We start from the raw sequence: 22,753 nt of genomic DNA, 5'->3' as shown, positions 1-22,753 counted from the left end.
TTTGAACATTAACGTCTAAACGCACAATTATCCAAGAGGAGATTGATGAAAGACTCGTGAATGGGAGATTAACCTGCTGCTGCTTCTCCAATAAGGTAGGAAATTAAATATGACAGAAATGTGGATGATGTGTGAATGACTGACAGCTAGCAACAGGATGATCTGGTAAGGAATTAGTATGTCCCAAAGCTTGCATAAAACTCTCAAAAATATATCTTTTTCCTGCACAAAAAAGTACATACTTTTAGGGGCGTAGTATAAGTATAAATTTAAATTTGGACGCAGCAACAGATTGCTAGATTAAAATAAAGTACTACCACTTTAAGAGAGTCGCGGGGTCTGAACAGAACGTGCGCCGCAACAAGGAACATTTGTGTCGTGGCTGCCGAAATCACGTGCATGTGTGGTAAAAGTCCAAAGATGGCGGTTAAAACAAGTAAAAGAAACAGAAGTTTGGGGTCTATCTTTTCATCTTCGTCGTCATCCAGCGTCGTAGGCGTGATAAGGTAGGCTAAAATACGTTATCTGTTTTCTCTACTTTAACATCGGGATAGCAGGCAGTTTACAGCACAGAAACACAATTATGTTTATTACTCTCCCAATTCTAAAAAAAAAAAAAAAAAAAAGTCAAAATTGTAAGACAAAGTTGGAATTCTGAGTTTGTGACTGCCCTTTCTGATGAGAACAACTCACTTCTGAGGTGAGATATATCGGAATAACGTTAGTCTGCTCAATCTTGTGAGGTAAAAATGCTAAATTTAGTTTTTATATTCACCAATTCAGTGTTAATATCTTGCAAATTCTGTTTGTTAGCTGTAATATCCTCTATATAAGATATATATCTGATATATAAGTGTGTATGTAGCCTACTGTCAAAGTGTGAAGGTCACAAAAGTACATTTTCCAAGTCAATTTTAATTGTGAGTAGCGTTATAAAACTCAAATAACTTTTTCAGTATTGAATCCACCATTCTTCCTTCCATTTCTTATGACCATAACAAGCTCATAAAATCACCTTATGTATGCTATTTGCAACACTTTAAATATAAAGGTCAACATGCCACATGATGCTTGTTTTGAAGAATGTGTTGAAGCCCTGACACGTGAAAGGGGTTTAATGCTGATTATTGGCTCTTTACGCAAGATAATCAGCCTGAAAAAGCATGCAAAAGTGGCAAAGTTTGCCTTTGCATGTGATTATCCATGGCCTCAAAACCACTTATCTCCATCATCACCCAAAATCTGCTCCTAATCCTTCAGCCTGGTTCACTAAGCCTGTCTGTTTCTGCACTCGTCCGGTCTCCAGTGTCCTGTAGCTTCTGTCATTAAACGGCAGAACCAATTGTAGTTTAACTCCTCTCCCTGGGCTATCCGGTGACAGGCTCTGGATCGGCCTGCTGTGGCTGTATGTCCCGACTGATGCATTTCCAGACAAGCCCAAGGGTTCTCCAGAGAGCCAGGCAGAGAGGGGGGCCTTGTCTCTACCATTACCCACCTTGTTCCCACTCCAGATGGGTCTCTTCTGCAGCGTTCCCTCCCTCAAGACCACAGGGTGAGGAATTCCATATGTTTGGGAATGGGAGAACATCTGCAGATAAAGGGAAGTGATTTTAACGTTAAGGAAACATGCCAATGGTTCTAAAAAGTGTTTAACAGAGACTGCGTGGAGTAAACTGGTAAATGTGTTGAATAGCACAATAGCTGTGCAATGTTTGACTATAAGTTTCAAAAATAAAAAGTAAATGTGTTCTTACATGCAGTGTTGAGGTACCGCATTATAAGTAACGTGAGTTATGTGAAAATATGACTTTTCTAAGTAATGAGTAAAGTAATGCATTACTTTTCAAAAATAAGTAATAATATTTTAGTTACTTTTTGATAAATGTAATGTGAGTTAATTGTTTTAGTTTAATTAATTATCTTTTAAAAAATAAATAGCTGAACTAAAATGAAAGTACATTTTCATTTAGTCATTTAGTCACACTATTATCCAAAGCGACTTACAAATAAGGACAAGGAAGCAATTTACACAACTATAAGAGCAACAGTGAATAAGTGCTGTAGGCGAGTTTCAGGTGTGTAAAGTGTAAGAAGCAAAACATTAGTAATTTATTTATTTTTTTCTGTAATACAATTAGCAGTGGAGCCAGAGAGGCAATTGCAAATTAGGAAGTGAAGTGGAGACTAAATAGTTGAGTTTTTAGTTGTTTCTTGAAGACAGCGAGTGACTGTGCCGTTCTGATGCAGTTAAGGGAGTTCATTCCACCAACTGTGCAGATTGAATGCGAGAGTTCGGGAAAGTGATTTCTTTCCTCTTAGGGATGGGACCATGAGGTGACGTTCATTCACAGAACGCAAGTTTCTGGAGGGCACATACATCTGCAGAAGTGAGAGCAAATAAGAAGGAGCAAAGCCAGAGGTAGCTTTATAAGCAAACATCAGAGCTTTAAATTTGATGCGAGCAGCAACTGGCAGCCAGTGCAAACGGATGAGCAGCGGAATGACATTTGCTCTTTTAGGTTCATTAAAGACCACTCGTGCTGCTGCGTTCTGAAGCAGCTGAAGAGGTTTGATAGAGTTAGCTGTAAGCCCGGCTAGTAGAGAACAAGAGCTTGAACAAGGAGTTGAGCTGCATGTTCAGATAAGAAGGGTCGGACCTTTCTGATGTTGTAAAGTGCGAATCTGCAAGATCGAGCAGTTCTAGAAATGTGGTCAGAGAAGTTTAGTTGGTCATCAATCGTTACCCCAAGGCTTTTCACCGTTTTGGATGCAGTAATGGTTGCCCCATCCATCTGGATTGAAAAGTTATGGTGTAGAGTTGATGTTAAATGTTCAATTTAATTTAAAATGACACTTTTTAACCCAAAAGCTAGGCTAATCTATATTTTGACTAAAGGTTATCAGATTCTCCCAGCAGGAGGACTGGCCTTCAGTTCAGGTCTGATGATGATGATGATGATGGACGTTCAACACCTACAACAATAATTTACATAGTCAGTACACTTCAGAAAATTACATGATCCCGTTTAGTCCTGGCAGCATATGTTTTTAGGTCATTGTAACTTATTAAACTAAGTTAATCATGTTCTAACTTAATTTTATAAGTTATGTAGGCTGTTTTAAGTCAGTTTAACATAAGTTCAATGGTAAGGTTTATTTGATTCAGCTTAAAAAAATTAGCCAACCAGGATTTTTTTTGTCCCAAATGGCACACCTTACACTATGCTCTTATCCACTATGTACTTATGCACTTATAACAGCACAGTATATGAATGTGTTGTCATCCCAAATGGAACACTAAGGGTTTTTTACTAAGCGGAAATTTAAACCGTTTCCCTAGATGACGTTTGATGATTGCCAAATTAGCAAAATGAGTGACCAAACTACCAAATGATACCTGCCATGAATAAAACTGCATTCACCATCGGGAGGTGATAGGATCAATCTCATAGGAGAATACTGCTTTCACAATCCAATATAAATATTGTAATCCAGCATAAGTGCCCGAAAGCTCCGTCCCTTTCGCCACAAGAGCAAAGCAATGGCCGTTGAGTCCTTGAAGTGTCCATCATTATACACTTTATCCGGGTATTAAAAGTGCACTTATTCTTTTTAGAGTTTTCAATGAGAATGCACTACTTACACTTATTATACTACAAAATGGCATAGAATAGTGCAGAAGTATGCGATTTGGGGGGAATTTGTTCATTATTTTGAACGCATCAGAGAAAAGGAAAAGGGGATCGTCTCAATGGACAGTGATTTTACTTAAGACATATATCACAAAAGTAGCATTGCTTTAAGATTTCAATAATCTGAATTTATGGCATGTAGAGCTCTGAGGTAAGGAAGTTCTCAGACAACATTATCCAAATTATTTTTTGTTGATGTGTTTTTGTTAAAAGTAAATGAAGTTGTAGGTTATACACTGTGTTGCTAATTACAGAATACAATAAAAACAAGTTCTGAAAGATTTCAAGCCTCAGCCAGGTAATAAAAGTAACTCAAAAGTAATGTAACATATTACTTGCCATAATATGTAACTTAGTTTTTTGAGAGTAACTAAATATTATAATGCATTACTTTTAAAAGTAACTTCTCTAACATTGTTTACATGTGTTAATTAAAATGGACACCCAACAATGTACAAAGTTATGCTTACTATTAATAGTATTTCTGTAATAGAAAAAAATCTGAAAAATTTAATAAATCAAACTACTTTGAACAGTATTAATCAAATCTGACTGAATATGTTATTACCATTGGTCCATATTGTTAAAACAAATTATTTATAATTAATTTTGGCATAATGCCAATTTTGACCCCTTAATAATGCATTCAAAATCTGTGCACAGTTTTCCCATTTCTTGTCTGTTGTACTCAAAAGAATTATGTAATATTGTAACAGTAACAATGTAATATTTTTCAGCAAAAGCATGATTATTGATAAGTGCATTTACACAGTTTTGATTATAAGTAATCCAAGTTATTTAAAGGAAAAAAAAGTAAAATTATATATTCAGTATTTAATCAATTTAGATGAGAAGTCTTGAATATATTATTGCATTAAATTGATGTTTTTAGACTGTATTTATTAACGGATTGATATATTGTTTTGTATCTTTCCAGGACAGAACATACACAGAAAAAAATGATGTGTGCAAAATTGTTGCAAACAATCTGTATGTGTTGAATTTAAACAAATAAATTGATTTAGTAATGTTCAACTTTATTTGTTTATTACCACTTGTCTTGAAAAAATGTAGTAATCGAGGAATCATCTTTGAAGAATTTTTTTGCAGGGTACTGAGTTCATAAACTAGCTCTTTAATCTAAAATCTAACCACTAAAATATACTTAAAGAATACTTTTGGGCATCTTGTGGTAGTTTTTAAAATGTACTTAATAAATTGTGGACAGTTGTTGCACTTTTGACCTGTATTGTCAGTCCAACACTGCAGAAATGCTGAATGTTTTAACTCATGATAACCAGCTTGAATATTGTTATACTGACTGACAATGACTTTTTTCATCCATCTTAAATTACTCTGTGTTAATTAAATTAGTCAAATTGGCGCTGTTCCAAAATCCCCGTACAAGCAGATGCATGCTTTCAGAGAGTGTGATTGCTAAGCTTTTCTTTTTTTCTTCAACCCGTAGCATAAGATATGTATTTGGATAGGTAACCTATGACCAAGCGTGTTCGATTGTTTACATCCACAGAAATGCACTTACAGATCTTACCATAAAACAGCTCAACTCCTCTGGCTTCCACATGTCAGTCTTCGGGCAGAATCAATAGGAAAAATCATTTACTCTGATGAGTGTGAGTCAATATAGCATTGATCTCCATTTTGCGGGAAGGAAATCTTGCCTGCTTAGAATTTGAGCCTCTCTTTGTTCAGTCCGCTGTTTGATGAATGTAAGACTATAGTGTTTGCAAATGTTTGAAAGGATAGAAGAGCGGTGGAGATTTAGACAGCTGCGGTGATCTGTTTGGTTTAAGTGTTTACACCAGAGAATCTATGGCAATCTTTTTTTAATCTGTCTCTTTTCTGATCCATAGCCATCCTTCTTCTCACCTACTTTTAAGTTGATCAATTTGGCACAGATACAATATGACAGAATGCCAGGGGTTTTCTTAGAGAAAGAAGTAGATCCTTATTACATTTCATTGTGCATAATTATGATGCCTACAATTCTATAGATAGGTTAGGTGTTTATGGGACATATGCAAAGCTAGTGTTTCTTTCCATACTGATAAACTTCAGTTGAACAGTTTATTTATTTATTTATTTATTTATTTTTTAATATGATTTCTTTTACAGCATCAGTGTTGTAATGTAATTAAAATATAATCAGGTAAATAGACTTCAGCGTTCATTTAGTTGTTTAAGTGTAAAATATGAAATATGAAAGTCTTTTACATGCACACGCCATCAGGAACAGCAGAAGAGCACAGAAACACCATTTAAAATACTGGGGTCAAATGAATTTCCTTATTTTAAAGACATGGCAGGGAAAATTGAAATTTAATGTGGTGCTTCTTCTCTAAATTTTGATACCCATTTTATTTCATATATCAATCAGGCATTGAAGATCATTGATTTTTAAAGAAAACAGACCTTAAACACAAAGATTTTTGTAAAGGCGTATAGTTCACCAGAAGCGATTGACCCAGGTGAGTGAAAATTAAAAGTCCTTCTGCATATACCCTATTCCCAAAGTGATTCCTATATAGGAACCTAGTGTTGTGTCCCAAAGGACACACTATACACTTAAACACTCAACCATGTATTGCAGGGGTGCCCAAACGTTTTCATATGAAGGGCCAAAAACCAAATATCATTAAGATAAATATACCAAAATATTTACATTAAAATTGCCATGGGTAATACCCTAAATCGTATTACTTTTTCAAAATATGAAAAAAATAAATAAAACTTTTAATCTTAATAACTGATGCAGTATAACTGTTCAAATTATAGCTTATTCCAATAAAAACATATACAATCATATTTAACACAGTGGAGTTCAATGCTGAATACACTCAAGCAGAATCTGCCTTTGCCTTGTTTCACTCTGAAAAGTCTGCATTATCCTCTCTCTGTCGTATGAACATTTTAAAGTAAATATAATTAATTATACACCATTTAAATTGAAGCATTTAATTTCAGATAATTTTTTTTGTAGCTTAACAATAAAACAAACAAATAAAAGGGTATATTAAATTTGAAATTACATTCTCTAAACCAGTGGTTCTCAAACTGTGGTACGTGTACCACTAGTGGTACGCAGGCTTCCTTCTGTGGTACGCGGAGGATTGAAATATATCATGTACATGCTACACACATTTCAAAATTTATCAAAAATGATGTATATAATATGTCATATATGACATATATCCTATATTTCTGATGTAATCAGAACAGAGTTGTAGCTGCTTTACTGGGCATACTGCGCTACTGTATTTCAACACTGCTCATTTTGGTGGTACTTGGAGAGACAATTTTTTTCTGAGGTGGTACTTGATAAAAAAACGTTTGAGAACCACTGCTCTAAACCATTCTCAGATGGGATGACGAGCCAAATCAAAGGTTCCCATGGGCCAACTTTGGCTCCCAGGCCCTAGTTTGGGCATCGCTGGAGTAGTGCATGAGTTTAGTTTCTTTACTAACCAAAATGTAAACTGATTCATAAAAGTGTTTCATTAGACGTTTAATGGTTGTTGAATTAGAGAAATAAATGACCTAACTACTAAATAGTACCTTTCGTGCGTACAACCACATTCACCATTGGGAATCCAACCTTAGCAGCTAATAGCTCCTCTTCTTCCACTACACAAGCAAAGCTGTGACCATTGAGTATTCAAAGTGTTCAACATTCCCTAAAAAACACGACATCGAAAAAAAAAAAACATACAAAACAAAACTGAATGCAAAGCACTACACCTGCACCCCACCTTTAACAAATGGTTGACATCTGTTCACAGTCTCCAGGTAAAACAATTAATTTCACTAAACTAAAAAAAATGGTTATTGCTTTTATTATTGAGGAGGTGCAGCCACTGGGAAATGAACTGATTTACACATGTTTAGGCCACATGAAGCAATTTATTCAGTGTGTAAAGCTCAAAGATTTATTTTGATTTGGGGGGTGTTATTTCATTGTCTTCCTGTTCATTTTGTGATTAAACATTTTAAAGGTTTAAAATCTGTTTTCCCCTTAATGATTTTATTTTAGTACTACTAGGCTTTATTGCAATCTTTATCTCAATGGACAGTAAATTTACTTAACTAATAACACAAACCGAACAAAAGTAGCAGACGCATTAATTTACATGCTTTCATTAATCTGTATACAGCATGTATTGCTCTGGGCTCAGAGTGTTCTCAAATTATACTTTTATCCTCCATTTTTTTAAGGAAAATGAAAGTGTAGGTTATATAGGTGGTTGTTAAATGCAGAGCTTCTCTAAAAAAAAGGTAAAAAAAAAAAATTGCAAGTTCTGAAAGAGATCAAACCTCAGCCAGGTAAGGAAAATAATTGCAAAGTAACTCAAAGGTAATATACTTAAGGCATGACTTTCCGTAAAAAGTAGCTAAGTAATACAATAAATTACTTTTTTTGGGAGTAACTCAACATTGTAATGAACTTCTTTCAAAAGTAACTTTCCCCAACACTGGATAAGAGTATCTTTAGTTTTTGTTTGAACTTGTCTTTGGTTCACAAATCACAATGTAGTCTAGATTGGTGACTCAAAGGTTAGTGTTAAATGTGCATCTGGTGCCCAAAGCTCTGTCTACATTTTAGTTTCTTTAGTTTTTTCCTATATGTTTGAACTTGCCTTAATAGCCAGAAAGGCACTCTTGGTAAGTGACTCACTATTGACTAGCTTGGAATGTGCAAAATACTTTAAATATCAAAGTCTCTTTAGTTAGTGACTAGATTTGAACAATTGTTCAATGGCCAAAATTATTAGTTTCATACACAGATTTATATAAAGCAGTCTTTTGGGGGTTTCAGACTTGATTCAAATGTTTTGTGTGTTATTTAGGTGGTCAAAAAGAGTTTTGATTCTGCTTGTAATTGCTAAAATGCTGTCTAGACAGAGCACTAATTATTGAACAGATTGACTTGCTGCACTGAATCACTTTTTAATTGGTTTTGACTTTAATTGGTTTGAACATGAATTTGATGCCCAAAGTGCATGTCTGTAGGTGATTAGCTGTTAGGTTTTTAATATGCATATGTTGCTCAAAATATTTTCTCTATGGAAGTCTCTTTACTTTTTGACATATCCAAAATGGATTTCCATAATGAACTACTAAATAATGATGATTGGTTTAAAATGTGCATGATGCCCAAAATGCTGTCTGAATAGGTCTCCCCTTAGATTTTGACTGTTTTAATGTGTGCTTAGTGCTAGTAATTGCAGTCAGTGATTTAAATATGCATATAATGGTCAACATAATGTCTATCTTTAAATAAATCTTTAATTAATAACAGGCATGCCTTTTATTCCCATAGTTGCAGTCTGAGATGGTGGTTGGAAAATGTAAATGCTGTCTGTATTGGAGTCTTCTATATGTTTGAACATGCCTTTAGTACCCAGAAAAGCAAGTAGGTGACACACCACTGACTAAGTTTGAATATGCATATGATACACAAATAGTGGTTTCTATAGGAGCCTCTTTAGGCTTTGAATATATATTTGGTACCCAGATATCTAGGTAGGTGACACACTATTGACTAAGTTTAAATGTGCTTATAATACATTTGAACATACTCTTTGGTGCTGATAATTGGTGACTCACTATAACTTTAATGTGTGCTTAAAAGATTAAAATACTATCTGTATAGGTTTCTCCTTGGGTTTAGACTGAACATGTTTCTTAATGCCTAAAAATGCTGCCTAGACAGGTAGGTAGTCAAAAATTTGTTTCAGTGGTGCTTTAATATAGCTACAAAATCCTTTCTTGATAAAACACTAGGTTTTGAACAGTAACATGCAGACCAAAACACTATCTAGTTAGCTTTGACTAATTTAAACATGCCCATGTTGATCACAAATAAAGGTAGTGGACTCATTGTTGACAGTTTTAAATGGAATTTTTTGATTCCCTAAATTCTGCTGTAGCTGTCTTATTGGAATCCAATAGGTTGAATTTTATCTGTGTTTAATAACAGTTGCGTTTAGATAGACAACACTTTTTTTCTGTAGGTTCAAAGTTATCTGTAGGCCAAAAAAAAAATCTGATTAGGGATTTAACCAGGTTTGCCTCTGGTTAGATCTGCATGGTTTAGGCAACTATATGCATGATAAAAAACAAATCAATACCCACTGTACTTAGAATTTTTGATACATCGTACTTGGTTTACACACCTATTGTGCCTAAAAGGTCAACCTACATCTGCATACAATCTGCATTTGTTAGTTTTTAGCATATATATGATGCTCAATAATGCTGTCTGCTTAGCTCACTTGCTTTTGAAAGGCAGTGACATATGCCAGGGCAAAACTAAAAACTCTGAATTTAACATCAAATCTTCTTTCCCCAAGACATTTCTGAATTACTTTACAAGTACAGAACAGCAGTGAAGTCAAAACTGAGCCCTTTGATTATCTGAGCCACTGTTACCATGCTGAGTAGTCAAGTGTGTTCTCTGTGAACTCCATCGCTCTATCATTGTTTGCTTCTAAATGGGTGCTTCAATGAGCTATGATGGAAGCTGATGACTAGAGAATGTGTCTGAGTGAAAAAAGAGCCCGTGGAGAGACAAAATTTGCATGACCAAAGTCATTATGTTTGAACAAGATAGTGACAAACAAGGGAATACTGCCACAGAAAGAGGAAACATGAATTAAAACACATAGTTAGCAGTTGTTCGAGAGCCAGCATGAATACTGAACTAAAACCCCATTATTAATAATTGATAACCCGGGTGCCTTTGTGTCGTGTGAGACAGATTTATCTGCGGGTCTTGAGTAATAACTCGACTGCTGGTCATATCTTCATTTGTCTCACTTTGCTATAGCTCCTGTGGGCTTGTCTTTGTGTCTGCTTCAAAAGAACACGTTCTGCCTGACTATCTCAACTCTAGACAAGAACCTCTGGAGGCCTGCATTGCAAACTGAACAGCTATTTTTAAAGCATCTTGACTGAAATCAACTAAATAAAGTGGAAATTTAGCTTGCACAACAGCATTTAACAAAAGCTTAAACAAGTGAAACTCTTTATTTTGTGTAAAACAGTCAGCAATGCTGTGCAGTGATCTTGATAATCCAGGGTATTCTTCAAATCTTTTTCCCAGTTCACTGAATGTAGATGTTTTTTTTTTTACGTCTAAACTTCGTCAGTAAGGATTTTCTAAAGATTTTCAGGCAGGTAGAGATCGGGACTCTAGGCTGACCTGTTCATTATTTCAGTGTTTCCAGCTTCAAGGAACTGCTTTACTTGTTTTTTCTGTATGGTTTTGTGGTTGTCCTGCTTGAAAATGGCCGGCTGTGCAATTAACACATGGAACTGCTTGTGTAACACCATGTACCCAAAGACATAGATATACACTACTTAACAAAAGTCTAGTCGCCTATCCAAGTTTTCGGACCAACAAATATTAACTTTACTAGTTAATTATTTGGCATCAAAAGTGGCTTATATTGAAGGCAAAGGCCTCTAGATTACCCTTTAATTTATAATTTAATTAGGACAGTAAGGTCTGACTTTGCTTAAAAACATTCTTGTCACTTAAAAGAAATAATGTACAGGATAGAATATAAAGCTTTGGTGCAGTGGAAAAATAATTAATATTGTGAATGACTTCCATGAGATGTTTTCCAGAGATGGGTTGCAGCTGGAAGGGCATCCGCTGCGTAAAACATGTACAAAATAAGTTGGCGGTTCATTCCACTTTGGTGACCCCGGGTTAATAAAGAGACTAAGCTGAAAAGAAAACGAATGAATGAATGAATGAATGAATGAATGACTCCCATGAGCTTGGAGGACTGAATCCATACATCTCCATTCATACCTTGATCTTACCCCAGACATGCTTAATAATGTTTATGTCTGGTGACTGGGCTCGCCAATCCTAGAGCACATTGACCTTCTTTGCACTGAGGAATTTTGATGTGGAGGCTGAAGTATGAGATGGAGCGCTATGTAGAAGAATTTGCCCTCTCCTGTGGTTTGTAGTGTAATGAGCTGCACAATTGTCTTGATACCTCAGGCTGTTGATGTTGCCATCCACTCTGCAGATCTCTTGCACACACCCATACTGCACACATCAAACCATGATTACCAAACTTGACTGATTTCTATGAGAATCTTGGTTCCATGCGAGTTCCAACAGATTATTCAACAGATGTTCACCAGATAATTCATTGAAAAAATCGATCTTTGTCACTTTTCCAAATGACCAACTAGAAGTCAAGTTATTATTTGTTGCTCTTACACCTGGGATCGACGACAAGAGTTTTGTCAGGTAGTGCACAGTTCACTCGAGTTATTTCACATTACTATGAATGAGGAAATGTACTTCACTCATATGGCCACCACAGTGAAGGAAGTCCCACCTTCCTGTCAGAATAGCCAGTCGTCAATCTTTATAACTGGCACTTCTTTGGGAGAGGGGTTTGTACAGATTTGTATGGTCGTTACAACAGCCCCTGTCGTTTTGGTGTTGATTTTGACTGGAGAAATTACTTAAAATCAGGACATTTCATGTCTTTCCAGTGTGTGACGTTTTTGCTGCGGGTTTTCTGTTTTGCATCCTCTGATTACTATGGAAACAGCTATAATAAAGGTTGGTGTCGGAACCTTTGCATGCAGAAATAACATGTTATAAATGTAATTAGTGCTTAAGTAACAGCAATGATAGGACAGGCCACTTCAGATTATATTGTTGATTTGTAATTTAATTGTGAGTTCAGCAAGCAGTTTTTTAGATTTGAGGATTCAGGATTGAAAGGACTGAATTGCCTGGGGGCATTACAAATATGGCTGCTGAGTAGGCATGGGTTAATATAAGATTCTGACGGTATGATAACCTTGGATATAATAGCACGATATTCCAGTATTATGGTATTGAAATTACTGCTCTAAAATATATTATTTTTAAATGTCTGAGTAAAAAAAACATTCACAACATATTTCAATTTGGAAAACATTTATATAATTTAAATTTAAATATTTTGCTGTAGTAAACATGTCGGGCTAAATCATTCAAAAGAATTATTGACTTCTGCTGTCTTCATTTGTTTCAAAAACACAGATTTTTTTTACAATTTAAAACAACATCTTTGTCGCATTGACCCAGAGACTGTTTAGATGCATGTTACTGATGAGAAAATGACAGACGTTTACTGTATGATGACCAAAATGGCCTTAAACACCCAGCAGACACAAGACGTCAAAATGAAACCAGATTGACATTTTACCCTAATATCGTGGGGATGTTGCTTCTTGTTTGGAAATAAAAATCGGGTTTACATCAGAACCCAATGTCAGGCCGACGTCAATGTCCAACGTCCTACCTGAAAACAACCAAATATCAACGTCTAACAGCTTGCCGTTGTGTGGACGTTACCACTATGATGTCATGTTGGCTTGCCATACCTGACGAATAAATTTCAGTATTTGTCATCAATATGACATTGTTTAAGATGTTGGCTCGACGTTGGATTTCGCTCTTCAGAAACTTATGGATGATGTCATGGTTAATATGCCCATATTTTTTATAGTCTATGTTTCAAACCCATAGGAAATTTGAACAGATTTTTTTCATATAACCACTTTAATAAATAAAAAAAAAGATTGAGGTAAAGCAGATAAATTGAAGAAGATTAAAGTTCCACAATAATACAACCTCAGATATATCCAGTCTGGTGAATTAGTGCGTGTTCACAGTGTATTATGGTCTATGGTGTAACCTCAGTAATGTGAACCCCTTGCATGACTGGCAGACAGAATTGTTACTAATTCTCTTAATTTTGCAATGAGTGACTTTGCATTGGAACCCTCTCTTTATCACGTTTAATGCAAGCGCTTTATCATTTCAAGTAATTACCACTCAGCAAATGCTTTCTCGTTGCCAGCCAGTGCAATGTGTAATCATTCCTGACCCACTCGCTGATCTGCTCCTATTAAGTATCTGAACTGCATAATGTGAGGCCCTGACCGCTAAATAATTAATGAGAATAAATTGCACCAAATGCAACCTCCATTTATCTGAGTGCTAATAACTTAGATTTTAACCGCCTGGCTCCAATGTCACGGCTGGCCAGCCAATGTGTACAAGTCCAAAACAAACACACACACGCAAAGATATATATTAGTGCTTCTCTCTTCATTAACTGTGCAAATATGAATTCATCACTCTGTGAATGCATAGCCACTTAAAGTAAGCAATTTATTGTTGGGTGTAGCTTTATTTGACCATGTTTAGATTGGAATTTCAAGTCAGTGTAGACAATTACAGTATAAATGATGTTGTGGGAGCATTTGGATGGTTTTCATATTTGTTACAGTACAGTCAATTCAAAATGCTTGATTAAAAAAACAAATAATATTTTTTTCTTTCTTTCGGTGAGTTTGTTTCTTTATTTCTTTCTGCATGTTTGTTTTATTTCTTTCTTTTTTCTTTCTTTCTGTTTTTTTTGTCTGTTTGTATTTTTGCTGGTTCCTTTCTTTTTTCTTTCTGTTTGTTTGTTTCTTTTGTTCTTTCTTTCTTTTTACTTCTTTATTTCTATTTGTTTTTTTCTTTTTTCTATCTGTTTGTTTCTTTGTTTGTTTGTTTTTTCTTTCTGTTTGTTTGTTTATTTGTTTGTTTGTTTCTTTCTTTTTGTTTCTTTCGTTTTTCTTTTTCTGTATGTTTATTTGTTCTTTCTTTCTTTCTTTCTTTCTTTCTTTCTTTCTTTCTTTCTTTCTTTCTTTGTTTTCTAAAGAGAAAAGCATATTTTACCATTTTAAAAATATATTTTGCGTGTATTAATTCATGATTTATATATGTATTTTTATATTGCAATACGTATATCAGTGAATTCAAATCTGATTATTATGATTTCAATCACCACCACCACCACCACCACCACCCTTTTACAAGTATTAGGAACACAAATAGCACCATTTTCTTAGAATGAGCCCAACACGTTTGTATTTCTGTGAAGTATAAGTTGCTCCTGATTCATGTATGGTCTCTCTTTCTGTCTCTGTTGTATAAGGTAATGCAGTTGCTAGATAACCAACACCGTTATTCATGCAACATCGCGGGCCATAGGAACAAGCAGAGCAGCCTACTCTATATGAGTTTCCATGTGAGTCATATCCAAAGTAAACTTCTCCGAACCTCGGCCAAGAAGGTCTCATGAGTTGGGAAAGAGGTGGAGACAAAGAGAAGGAAAAGACGAGGTAAGGCAACATAAACTCATTCACCGCTTCCTCGGGGGGATGAGGGTTGTTTGTGCAGCGGTCGGCTTCTGTGAGGGTGGCCTTACTCTGTCATCTTCAAACATTTTCAACAAGCCAAGAAGAGGATGTTATCTTTTTAAGCCTTGTTACATGATGAAGAGGAAGATAAGATGAGCTCATTCATAATACAGGTTTTCACAGCAGTATCGTAGAAGACTATACTATCCGCTATTGCTGTCTTAGTTAATACTGCAAGTTTAAAGGTTGGAAATTACAAGGACATTTTGTGTCTGAATGGTAAAGTAGGGTTAGGTCATAATCATTTACGTACATTGATTTAGTATATTTATAGTAAATCTTGATAATCAATCATCTGTTCAACTGCAACCCAATCATCACAATTACTGCAGAAGACCTATTGGAACCCACGTGGACCCAAGATTCTCACAGAAATCAGTCAAGTTTGATTAAGGGGAAATCATGTTTTGGGGTTACATTCAGTATGGTGGAGTACGAGAGATCTGCAGAGTGGATGGCGACATCAACAGCCTGAGGTATCAAGACATTTGTGCTGCCATTACAATACAAACCACAGGAGAGGGCAAATTCTTTAGCAGGATAGCGCTCCTCCTCATACTTCACAGTTCCTGAAAGTAAAGAATGTCAAGGTGCTCCAGGATTGGCCAGCCCAGCCACCAGACTTGAACATTATTGAGCATGTCTGGGGTAAGATGGAGGAGGCATTGAAGATGAATCCAAAGAATGTTAATGAACTCTGGGAGTCCTGCAAGAACCCTTTCCTTGCCATTCTAGATGACTTTTTTAATAAGTTATTTCAGTCCTTGTGGAAATGTATGGATGCAGTCTTCCAAGCTCATGGGAGTCAAACACAATATTAATTCTTTTTCCACTGCAGCATGACTTTATATTCTATACTGTATATTATTTCTGTTAAGTGACAAGACTTTTGTCTTCGCAAAGTCACACCTTACTGTTCTAATTAAGTAATTGAAAATCAAGGCATGATGATCATATTTTATTTTGGTTAAATAAGCGTAATCTAGAGGCCTTTGCCTTTTATATAAGCCACTTCTGATACTAAATGATCAACTAGAAGTCATTATTATGAAGATCTTAGTTGTTGTTCCTGAAACTTGGTTATGCAAAAAGACTTGTGACTATATCTGTGTGTCATATATGTTTTAAGTTAATAACTGTTATTTATAAACGCGTGGCAAACTGCTGGCAACACATGCGTATGTACATCTGCACGTTTCATTGTTTGTGCAAGTTGTTTACATTTTTGGCTATTTTACTATTGATAATTGAAATAACTTAAATAATTTGGCAAAGTGACATTGAACCTGGTCAGGACCTGCAAAGAACTACAGTATCATGCACAAATACCACAAGTGCAATTAGAAAGATGGCTTCTTATGCTTTCAAATCACTATTATTAGACTTCAGCCATAGGAGAAATGGTCATGCCCAACTGAGCCTGGTTTCTCTCGAGGTGTTATTTCCTTCACTTTCGCCTGTTGGTGAAGTTTGTTCCTCGCCGCTGTTGCCACTGCATTGTTTGGGACTGGTGGAGTTGCGCATCAATAGATTTGCTCTTCAGTGTTTGGAATTTCAGCAGTGACAATTAAACCACACTGAACTCAACTGAAACTGAACTTCAACTCTGAAAACTGGACTGACACCGTTTCAATTTACTATAATCTTCTATGTGAAGCTGCTTTTACACACTCTACATTGTCAAAGTGCTATAGAAATAAAGATGAATTGAATTAGGGACATAACCTAAAATCCAAAAATCTCCCATTTTAATTTAATGGAGTCTAGGATCCCTGCAGATTTTCAGGTCTTCCTTTATTTCTCTCATAATTTGTATCTACTTTCTTTGACAGTACAGTCAAACTTTTCCCTCACTGAGTCTCTCTGCAAGCTATCAGGAATATGATAATAAGAAATGTGATGTGATTTTGCCCAATGCTGACCGCATTATTCTTCGACCAGCTCTGACCTTTGATGGGAATGGATCTTATCATCTCCAGGCGCCGCCTCTCTTGGGAGCCTTTGGGATTTCACAGGCATACCAATCATCTGCTGTCCAACGGAGGGAAGCTTCAGGAGACCATTATGCTTACAATATTGGTGGAGAGTTATGGCTCTACTTTGTATTTAGGCTCTCTGGGTTACATTTATCTTTTATATCGCAGTTGCATTTATTCTCCCACGTTGGAGTCAGCCTTTATAGTTTGAAACTCACTTTTATTCTGTTAAGTAACCCACAAATAACCATTTTGGGATAATTCTCATACAATAGAAGTCTTTGCATTACAACACTCATGCAGATCACATGACAATATATGAATACTAGAGTTTGCATTTATTTTTTATTATAGTTTGAAATGATATCTACTCCCTAAAAGCTGGTTTTGAGCCGCTGCGTTATTGCTTTCCAAGATGAGAGAGGCTTTTACGGGGTCAATGTGAAATGACATGCAGAACGGCGCACACTCATTGTGAGCTCTGCGGAGGCCCCTCGATAGATTGTGTGAGGATTTGCAGAAACTTTTGGCAAGGATGATGGCTGTCTGAAATATCAGAACCTAGAAGCAATGCGTTATGCCAACCTGCCAGCTGGCATGCCTGCTTTTGTAGTAACTCTACAGAGTAAAAGTTTCACTGTAATGCCAAGATGGTTGAAAGGGGATCAAATATAAATATTAGCTTTCTAGAACAATGCAATTCCATTTGATGTCAGAGTGAGCTGATTTTAATTAACAGGCTTACATAGTTTTTGATCAATGCAGTACCACAGCATTGTTCTTTGTTTGATTTTTCTTAATTAATAATGGAGAATACTCATTTATTGTAAAATAAATGAAGTGTGTGAAAGTCATTTAGTGTTTCACTGATTGGTGAAAGTATGGGTTTAAATTTTGTTTGTACTGTAGGGTTGCTTTATTTCCCCCCTATTTTTCCACTGCACTTGTTTTATTCTCCCACCACCTATTTCAATATCCTGAAGAATGTCATTATTCCATGAAAAAGCTGATGGCAGAGAGAGAAATGACCCACCTCCGGCAGAGTCTTTGCTTTCTCACTCTCTCACTTCTGCTGATCATGACGCATAAGTCCACGGTGTAGAAAAAAAATCATCCCCATTCCCCTCCCCAAAACAGCATTAAGTGAATGAGATGTCTGTTGGCTTTCAGATAGAAATTGGCAGGGCTTCTGGCATATATTTCATCAGTGGTCCAGCCTCGCCTCCATCCCGGGGAATTAATGGCCGGGATTTTCATGAATGTGAAAGCAGCACAGCTTGGCAACCACGCACAATAACTGAAGATGCGTATGAGCGTGCTTTTTAAGTATGTAGATGCTACCGCTTAGCAGTATGGTGTAATGCTCTGAAAATGTGTGTGTGTGTGTGTGTGTGTTTGGGTGTATAAAGGGATGAAGAGAGCGATGGCAATGGTGTGAGGTATTCCCATTTGAACATAATGCTAATCTGATTGCCAGAGCCTGATTAAGCCAGTTTTGTCGAAATACAGAAAAAACATCAATAATCATTTTAATATGTCATGCTAACCAAATATTATGTTCATCAATTATTTATACCCCCACATTTTTTTTGTTGGACATTATCAGATTTTATTTAAGCATCAAAAATGAAAAAAAAAATCAATTTACAAATGCACATTGACCTACATTTTGTAATTTGTTACACTGCTGTGAAGGAGAATTAGTGAATTTATTCAATTACTGTGGAGAATTATTGAAAAAAATTGAAATAAACGCTGAAAGCAAGTATTTGCATTTCCACAAGAGGATAGCACATGCAATACTGGTTACAGATAAACAGGACTTTAATTGGATAGTTATGCGCATTTAAATGTGGTCACTGTCAGAGTTAATGTCGAAGAGGCTAAGCTGAACCGTAAGTATTGTTGAGACATTTTTGTGCAATATCATGCAAGCAAATGCTTGTGTACTGGGCATATATCAGGCTAAAAGATTTATTAAGAAGTCTTAATTAGTCTTACTGTGCCAGGACAAGGCTCTGTTAGGATATAGAGGTTATATATTGGGTTGCCAGATCCCAGAAAAATGTCTAGCTCAAATTCCCCCAACCATTCAGAGTTGACAATTATATATAAATGTTACCGGCAATGTGTGAAATCTTGGTATTGTATAGAATGCCTAGCAAAATGTATCCGCATATGAAATACTGTTTCCGGGTCCAAGCCGATACTCATTTGAATTGAGAAAATATTCAATTATGACCACTTTTTAGTCATATCACACTTTAAAGTGAATTTTGTGTAAAAGCATAGTGTATACATGGGTGTCAGGACTCGCTGCATCACAAATACTAACATTTTAACAAATTAAAAAAATATTTATTACTTTTTGGCCATAAGATATTAGGCATGGATATATACATTGCGATCGTGATTTTTGAAAGTATTACAGTGCTTTGTAAACGTTTATTATTATCATTTGATGAGTCTCCCCATAAAGTTTGATAGTTTGCCACTGAAATGATCCAAGACCTGTGAAGAGATGATCCCAAGGTTTCCACATTCCCAGACCAGGCCGTAGCAGCTGCTGTGGTGGTCATGGAGGAGTAGAGAGCCTGCGACTGATTCCTGTGAGACTCCAGTGACCGCCGAGTCTTTGCTGGCTTCCAGCGTCCTCCAGCCTCCGGCACCTAGACTGCAGCTCTCCAGACATTTTGTCATATGAGAAATGGTCGTGCTAACTGAGCCAGGTTCCTCCAAGGTTTTTTTCCTTCACTTTCACCCATTGGTGAAGGTTTTTTTTCCTCGCCGGTGTCGCCACTGGCTTGCATAGTTCGGGACTTGTAGAGCTGCACATTGATGGATTACTCTTAAGTGTTTGGACTCTCAGCAGCGAATATTAAAACACATTGAACTGAGCTAAACTGAAACTCTGAAAACTGAACTACACTGTTTCAAATCACTTTATTCTTCTATGTGAAGCTGCTTTGATACAATCTATATTGTAAAAGCGCTATACAAATAAAGATGAATTGAATTGAATTGATAGAGCACTTAGACCCAGAAGCCGCTTTGCGTGACGTCACACTTAACAAGCGGATAGAATGCCTTTTGGTTTTAAGCATTGGTTTTAAGTATGAAATATAATTTTTTTAAAAAGATTTTGCATGCTTTTCCGAGGCATTCTATACAATATCAGGCATTTTATAGAATGACAAGTATCATTAAGGCCAGAAAAGTGTACAAACAAAAGAGCACAACAAAAGCCTTTATTGATCATTATGTATTTTAAAGTGAAACGGATACGAAATAAAATATATGATGTTCTTAGCGGATATCAAAACTAAGATTGGAGAATTTTTTACAGTAGGTAAGACTGGAATGGCATTTAGAATTTTACTTAATTTTCTTCTTTCACACAAAACACTTCATATTTTGGCACTTTGGTCTTACACATTCATATTTCACGATTTAGTATAGAATCTCAACCGGATTATAGGTATACACTGGCATCAAGAGAACAATTATGGCAATATTGTCTGTGATGTGGTACTGAACCTAATATTGGCAATGCACTGTCCTACAATAAAGTTCAACACTCACGTGCTTTATTTCATTCTTTGAATTCTATAAAATACCAGATTTCACACATTGCTGGTAACGTGTGTGTGTGTGTGTGTGTGTGTGTGTGTGTGTGTGTGTGTGTGTGTGTGTGTGTGTGTGTGTGTGTGTGTGTGTGTGTGTGTGTGTGTGTGTGTGTGTGTGTGTGTGTGTGTGTGTGTGTGTGTGTGTGTGTGTGTGTGTGTGTGTGTGTGTGTGTGTGTGTGTTAGTGTGAATATATAGTATAATGGCCATTAAGAGGCTTTAAAGATCATATGATTTTGTTCAAATATTTATTAAAATATTTAAATAAAATAATCATTAAAATTGTATGTTATTCTGATTCAGTTGCTTTTTTTATTATTTACTTCCAATAGCTTTTTTACGTTGACGTAGGCATACATTTTTTGGCCCTTTTAATGAGAAATAAAATACACAGTCATGAAGTGATTAGATGGCCTAGTCATCTTGAGCAAAAGTCTTTTATAACTCTTTTTCACAATACACATTTTATAGAAGCTGCACACAAAAAAAACCTTAAAAAATGCTCAATGCATAGCCTTTAGCATGAACAAATTGTTAACAAGATTTGGAATTTTTCTTTGTCTACACGACTTTTTGGGGGGTAAAAAACACAGAAGCTCTGTATATTTCTGCAGTTTTAATGTAATGCAAATGTTAACCAATCAAACTCAAAGCCTTAGTCGCGGAAGTTTGGGTCTTGTGACCAACACGGAAAGTAGATACAAACCAAGTTCAGAGTAAATTGAAAACCTGTTGACTACAGAAATGTTGTGTACGCCCCATACAGCAGGGGTTAGCAAACTTTTCAGCCCACGAATCCCAAACCAACAAAGCCAGTGACTCTCGACTCTCGTCTTTTGGCTGGACTTCCAGCCTGACCAGCTAAGACCAAGCTGGAAATGGCTGGACACCAGCCTGGAAGTGGCCAAAACCCCTCTAAAACCAGGCTGGTCAACTAGCTAAAACCAGCCAACCAGCCTAGGCTGGTTTGAGCTCAAACAAGGTAATTCATTTGTTAATTTGTTTTCTGTAATTAGAACTTGTTTTACCTGTATTCGTAGCTATATTTGGATTAATAACGTCTCATATGTTTGTATATCTATAAAAGCCTGAAAATTAAGTAATCAGTGATTGTCAGTACTGTAATCAGTTGCCCTTGGTCCATTTTTGTTAGGAAAGTTAACCAAGGTTTTACTATATACAAAAATATATGTTTATATATAAAAAACATGAATATACCACAAATTTACTGCGAGTTTGCTGTTTTAACCAAAATTTAACCATGGTACTTGGAGCCAGTAGTGGATATATACAAATGCTAATTAATCTGCCAAAAGCCAGGTTATACTTTTGCTACAATAAAACAATAATTAACTTTCTTAAACACCATTTCGTACAATTTTTTACTAAACTATGATGGAACTGAAAGAAAAGCAATATTTCCAAAGACCTTTACAGGCCATTTAGCAGATTTTTTAGTGGTGTTACTCTGCCATCTAGTGGTCAGGCTACAATTCCAATCCTTGATTACTTTTCCCCTCAGTGTGGTTTTTGCTGCATTGCAAGGACTAAATGTACAGTAATGTGGCCTGCATTTATCTATTTAAATACAACGGCACACAAAGATAATGAGCATAATGTATACTCATGGCTTTATAAACATATTACATTATAGACAATGAATTTATTACTAGTGGACTGTCACGTTTGACATTAAAAATATAATTTTTCCTGTACAAATACATAAAGCCATGATAGGACAACAACTGTGTACTGTTATTGTTTTGTTGTCTTACTGTATATTGTCTTATAAAAAAGTGAAACATTAAGCACAACCTTGCCTTATTAACTGTGTCATTCGTTTAAGCGTATCACGAGGTGACACGATTGCTTGTGACACTTGGTGGTTGCGTGCCAATTTGTGACACTTATAGCTCAGTTTCATTCATTTTCATCCCCATCATCATATCTGACAGTCCTCTGTCTAGTGTCTGCATTATAGATCTCTCAGACCGCTTTTCACTGTCACTCTTCGACCACCTTCCTTGAGCACTGACAGTTTCGCGAGCCATAAAAGCTGGAGTGTATCTAACCTCAACGGAGCTCACATTTATATTTATTTTCAAGACAGCTTCTATCATGCTAAGGAGATTTAAAAGATTTTGAGGCTTAGCTGGATAGAAGTT

The 22,753-nt window shown here is 36.0% G+C and overlaps 1 protein-coding gene across 1 annotated transcript in view; it reads left to right on the top strand.

Annotated features, from left to right (window-relative positions):
* The first annotated feature begins 369 nt into the window (after window positions 1–369).
* The window catches only part of LOC141386347 (uncharacterized), an 80,183-nt gene continuing 57,799 nt past the window's right edge, over window positions 370–22,753 (top strand). The window contains exons 1-2 of the mRNA XM_087258002.1: window positions 370–506; window positions 1,382–1,552. Coding sequence (XP_087114128.1) covers window positions 400–506; window positions 1,382–1,552 — 278 coding nt within the window. The 5' untranslated portion in view covers window positions 370–399. The remainder of the gene's footprint in view (window positions 507–1,381; window positions 1,553–22,753) is intronic.

This window comes from Danio rerio, chromosome 6, assembly GCF_052040795.2.
Source record: "Danio rerio strain M-AB ecotype USA chromosome 6, GRCz13ab, whole genome shotgun sequence".
Lineage (NCBI taxonomy): Eukaryota > Metazoa > Chordata > Actinopteri > Cypriniformes > Danionidae > Danio > Danio rerio.
This window is presented reverse-complemented; position numbering and strand designations above follow the sequence as displayed.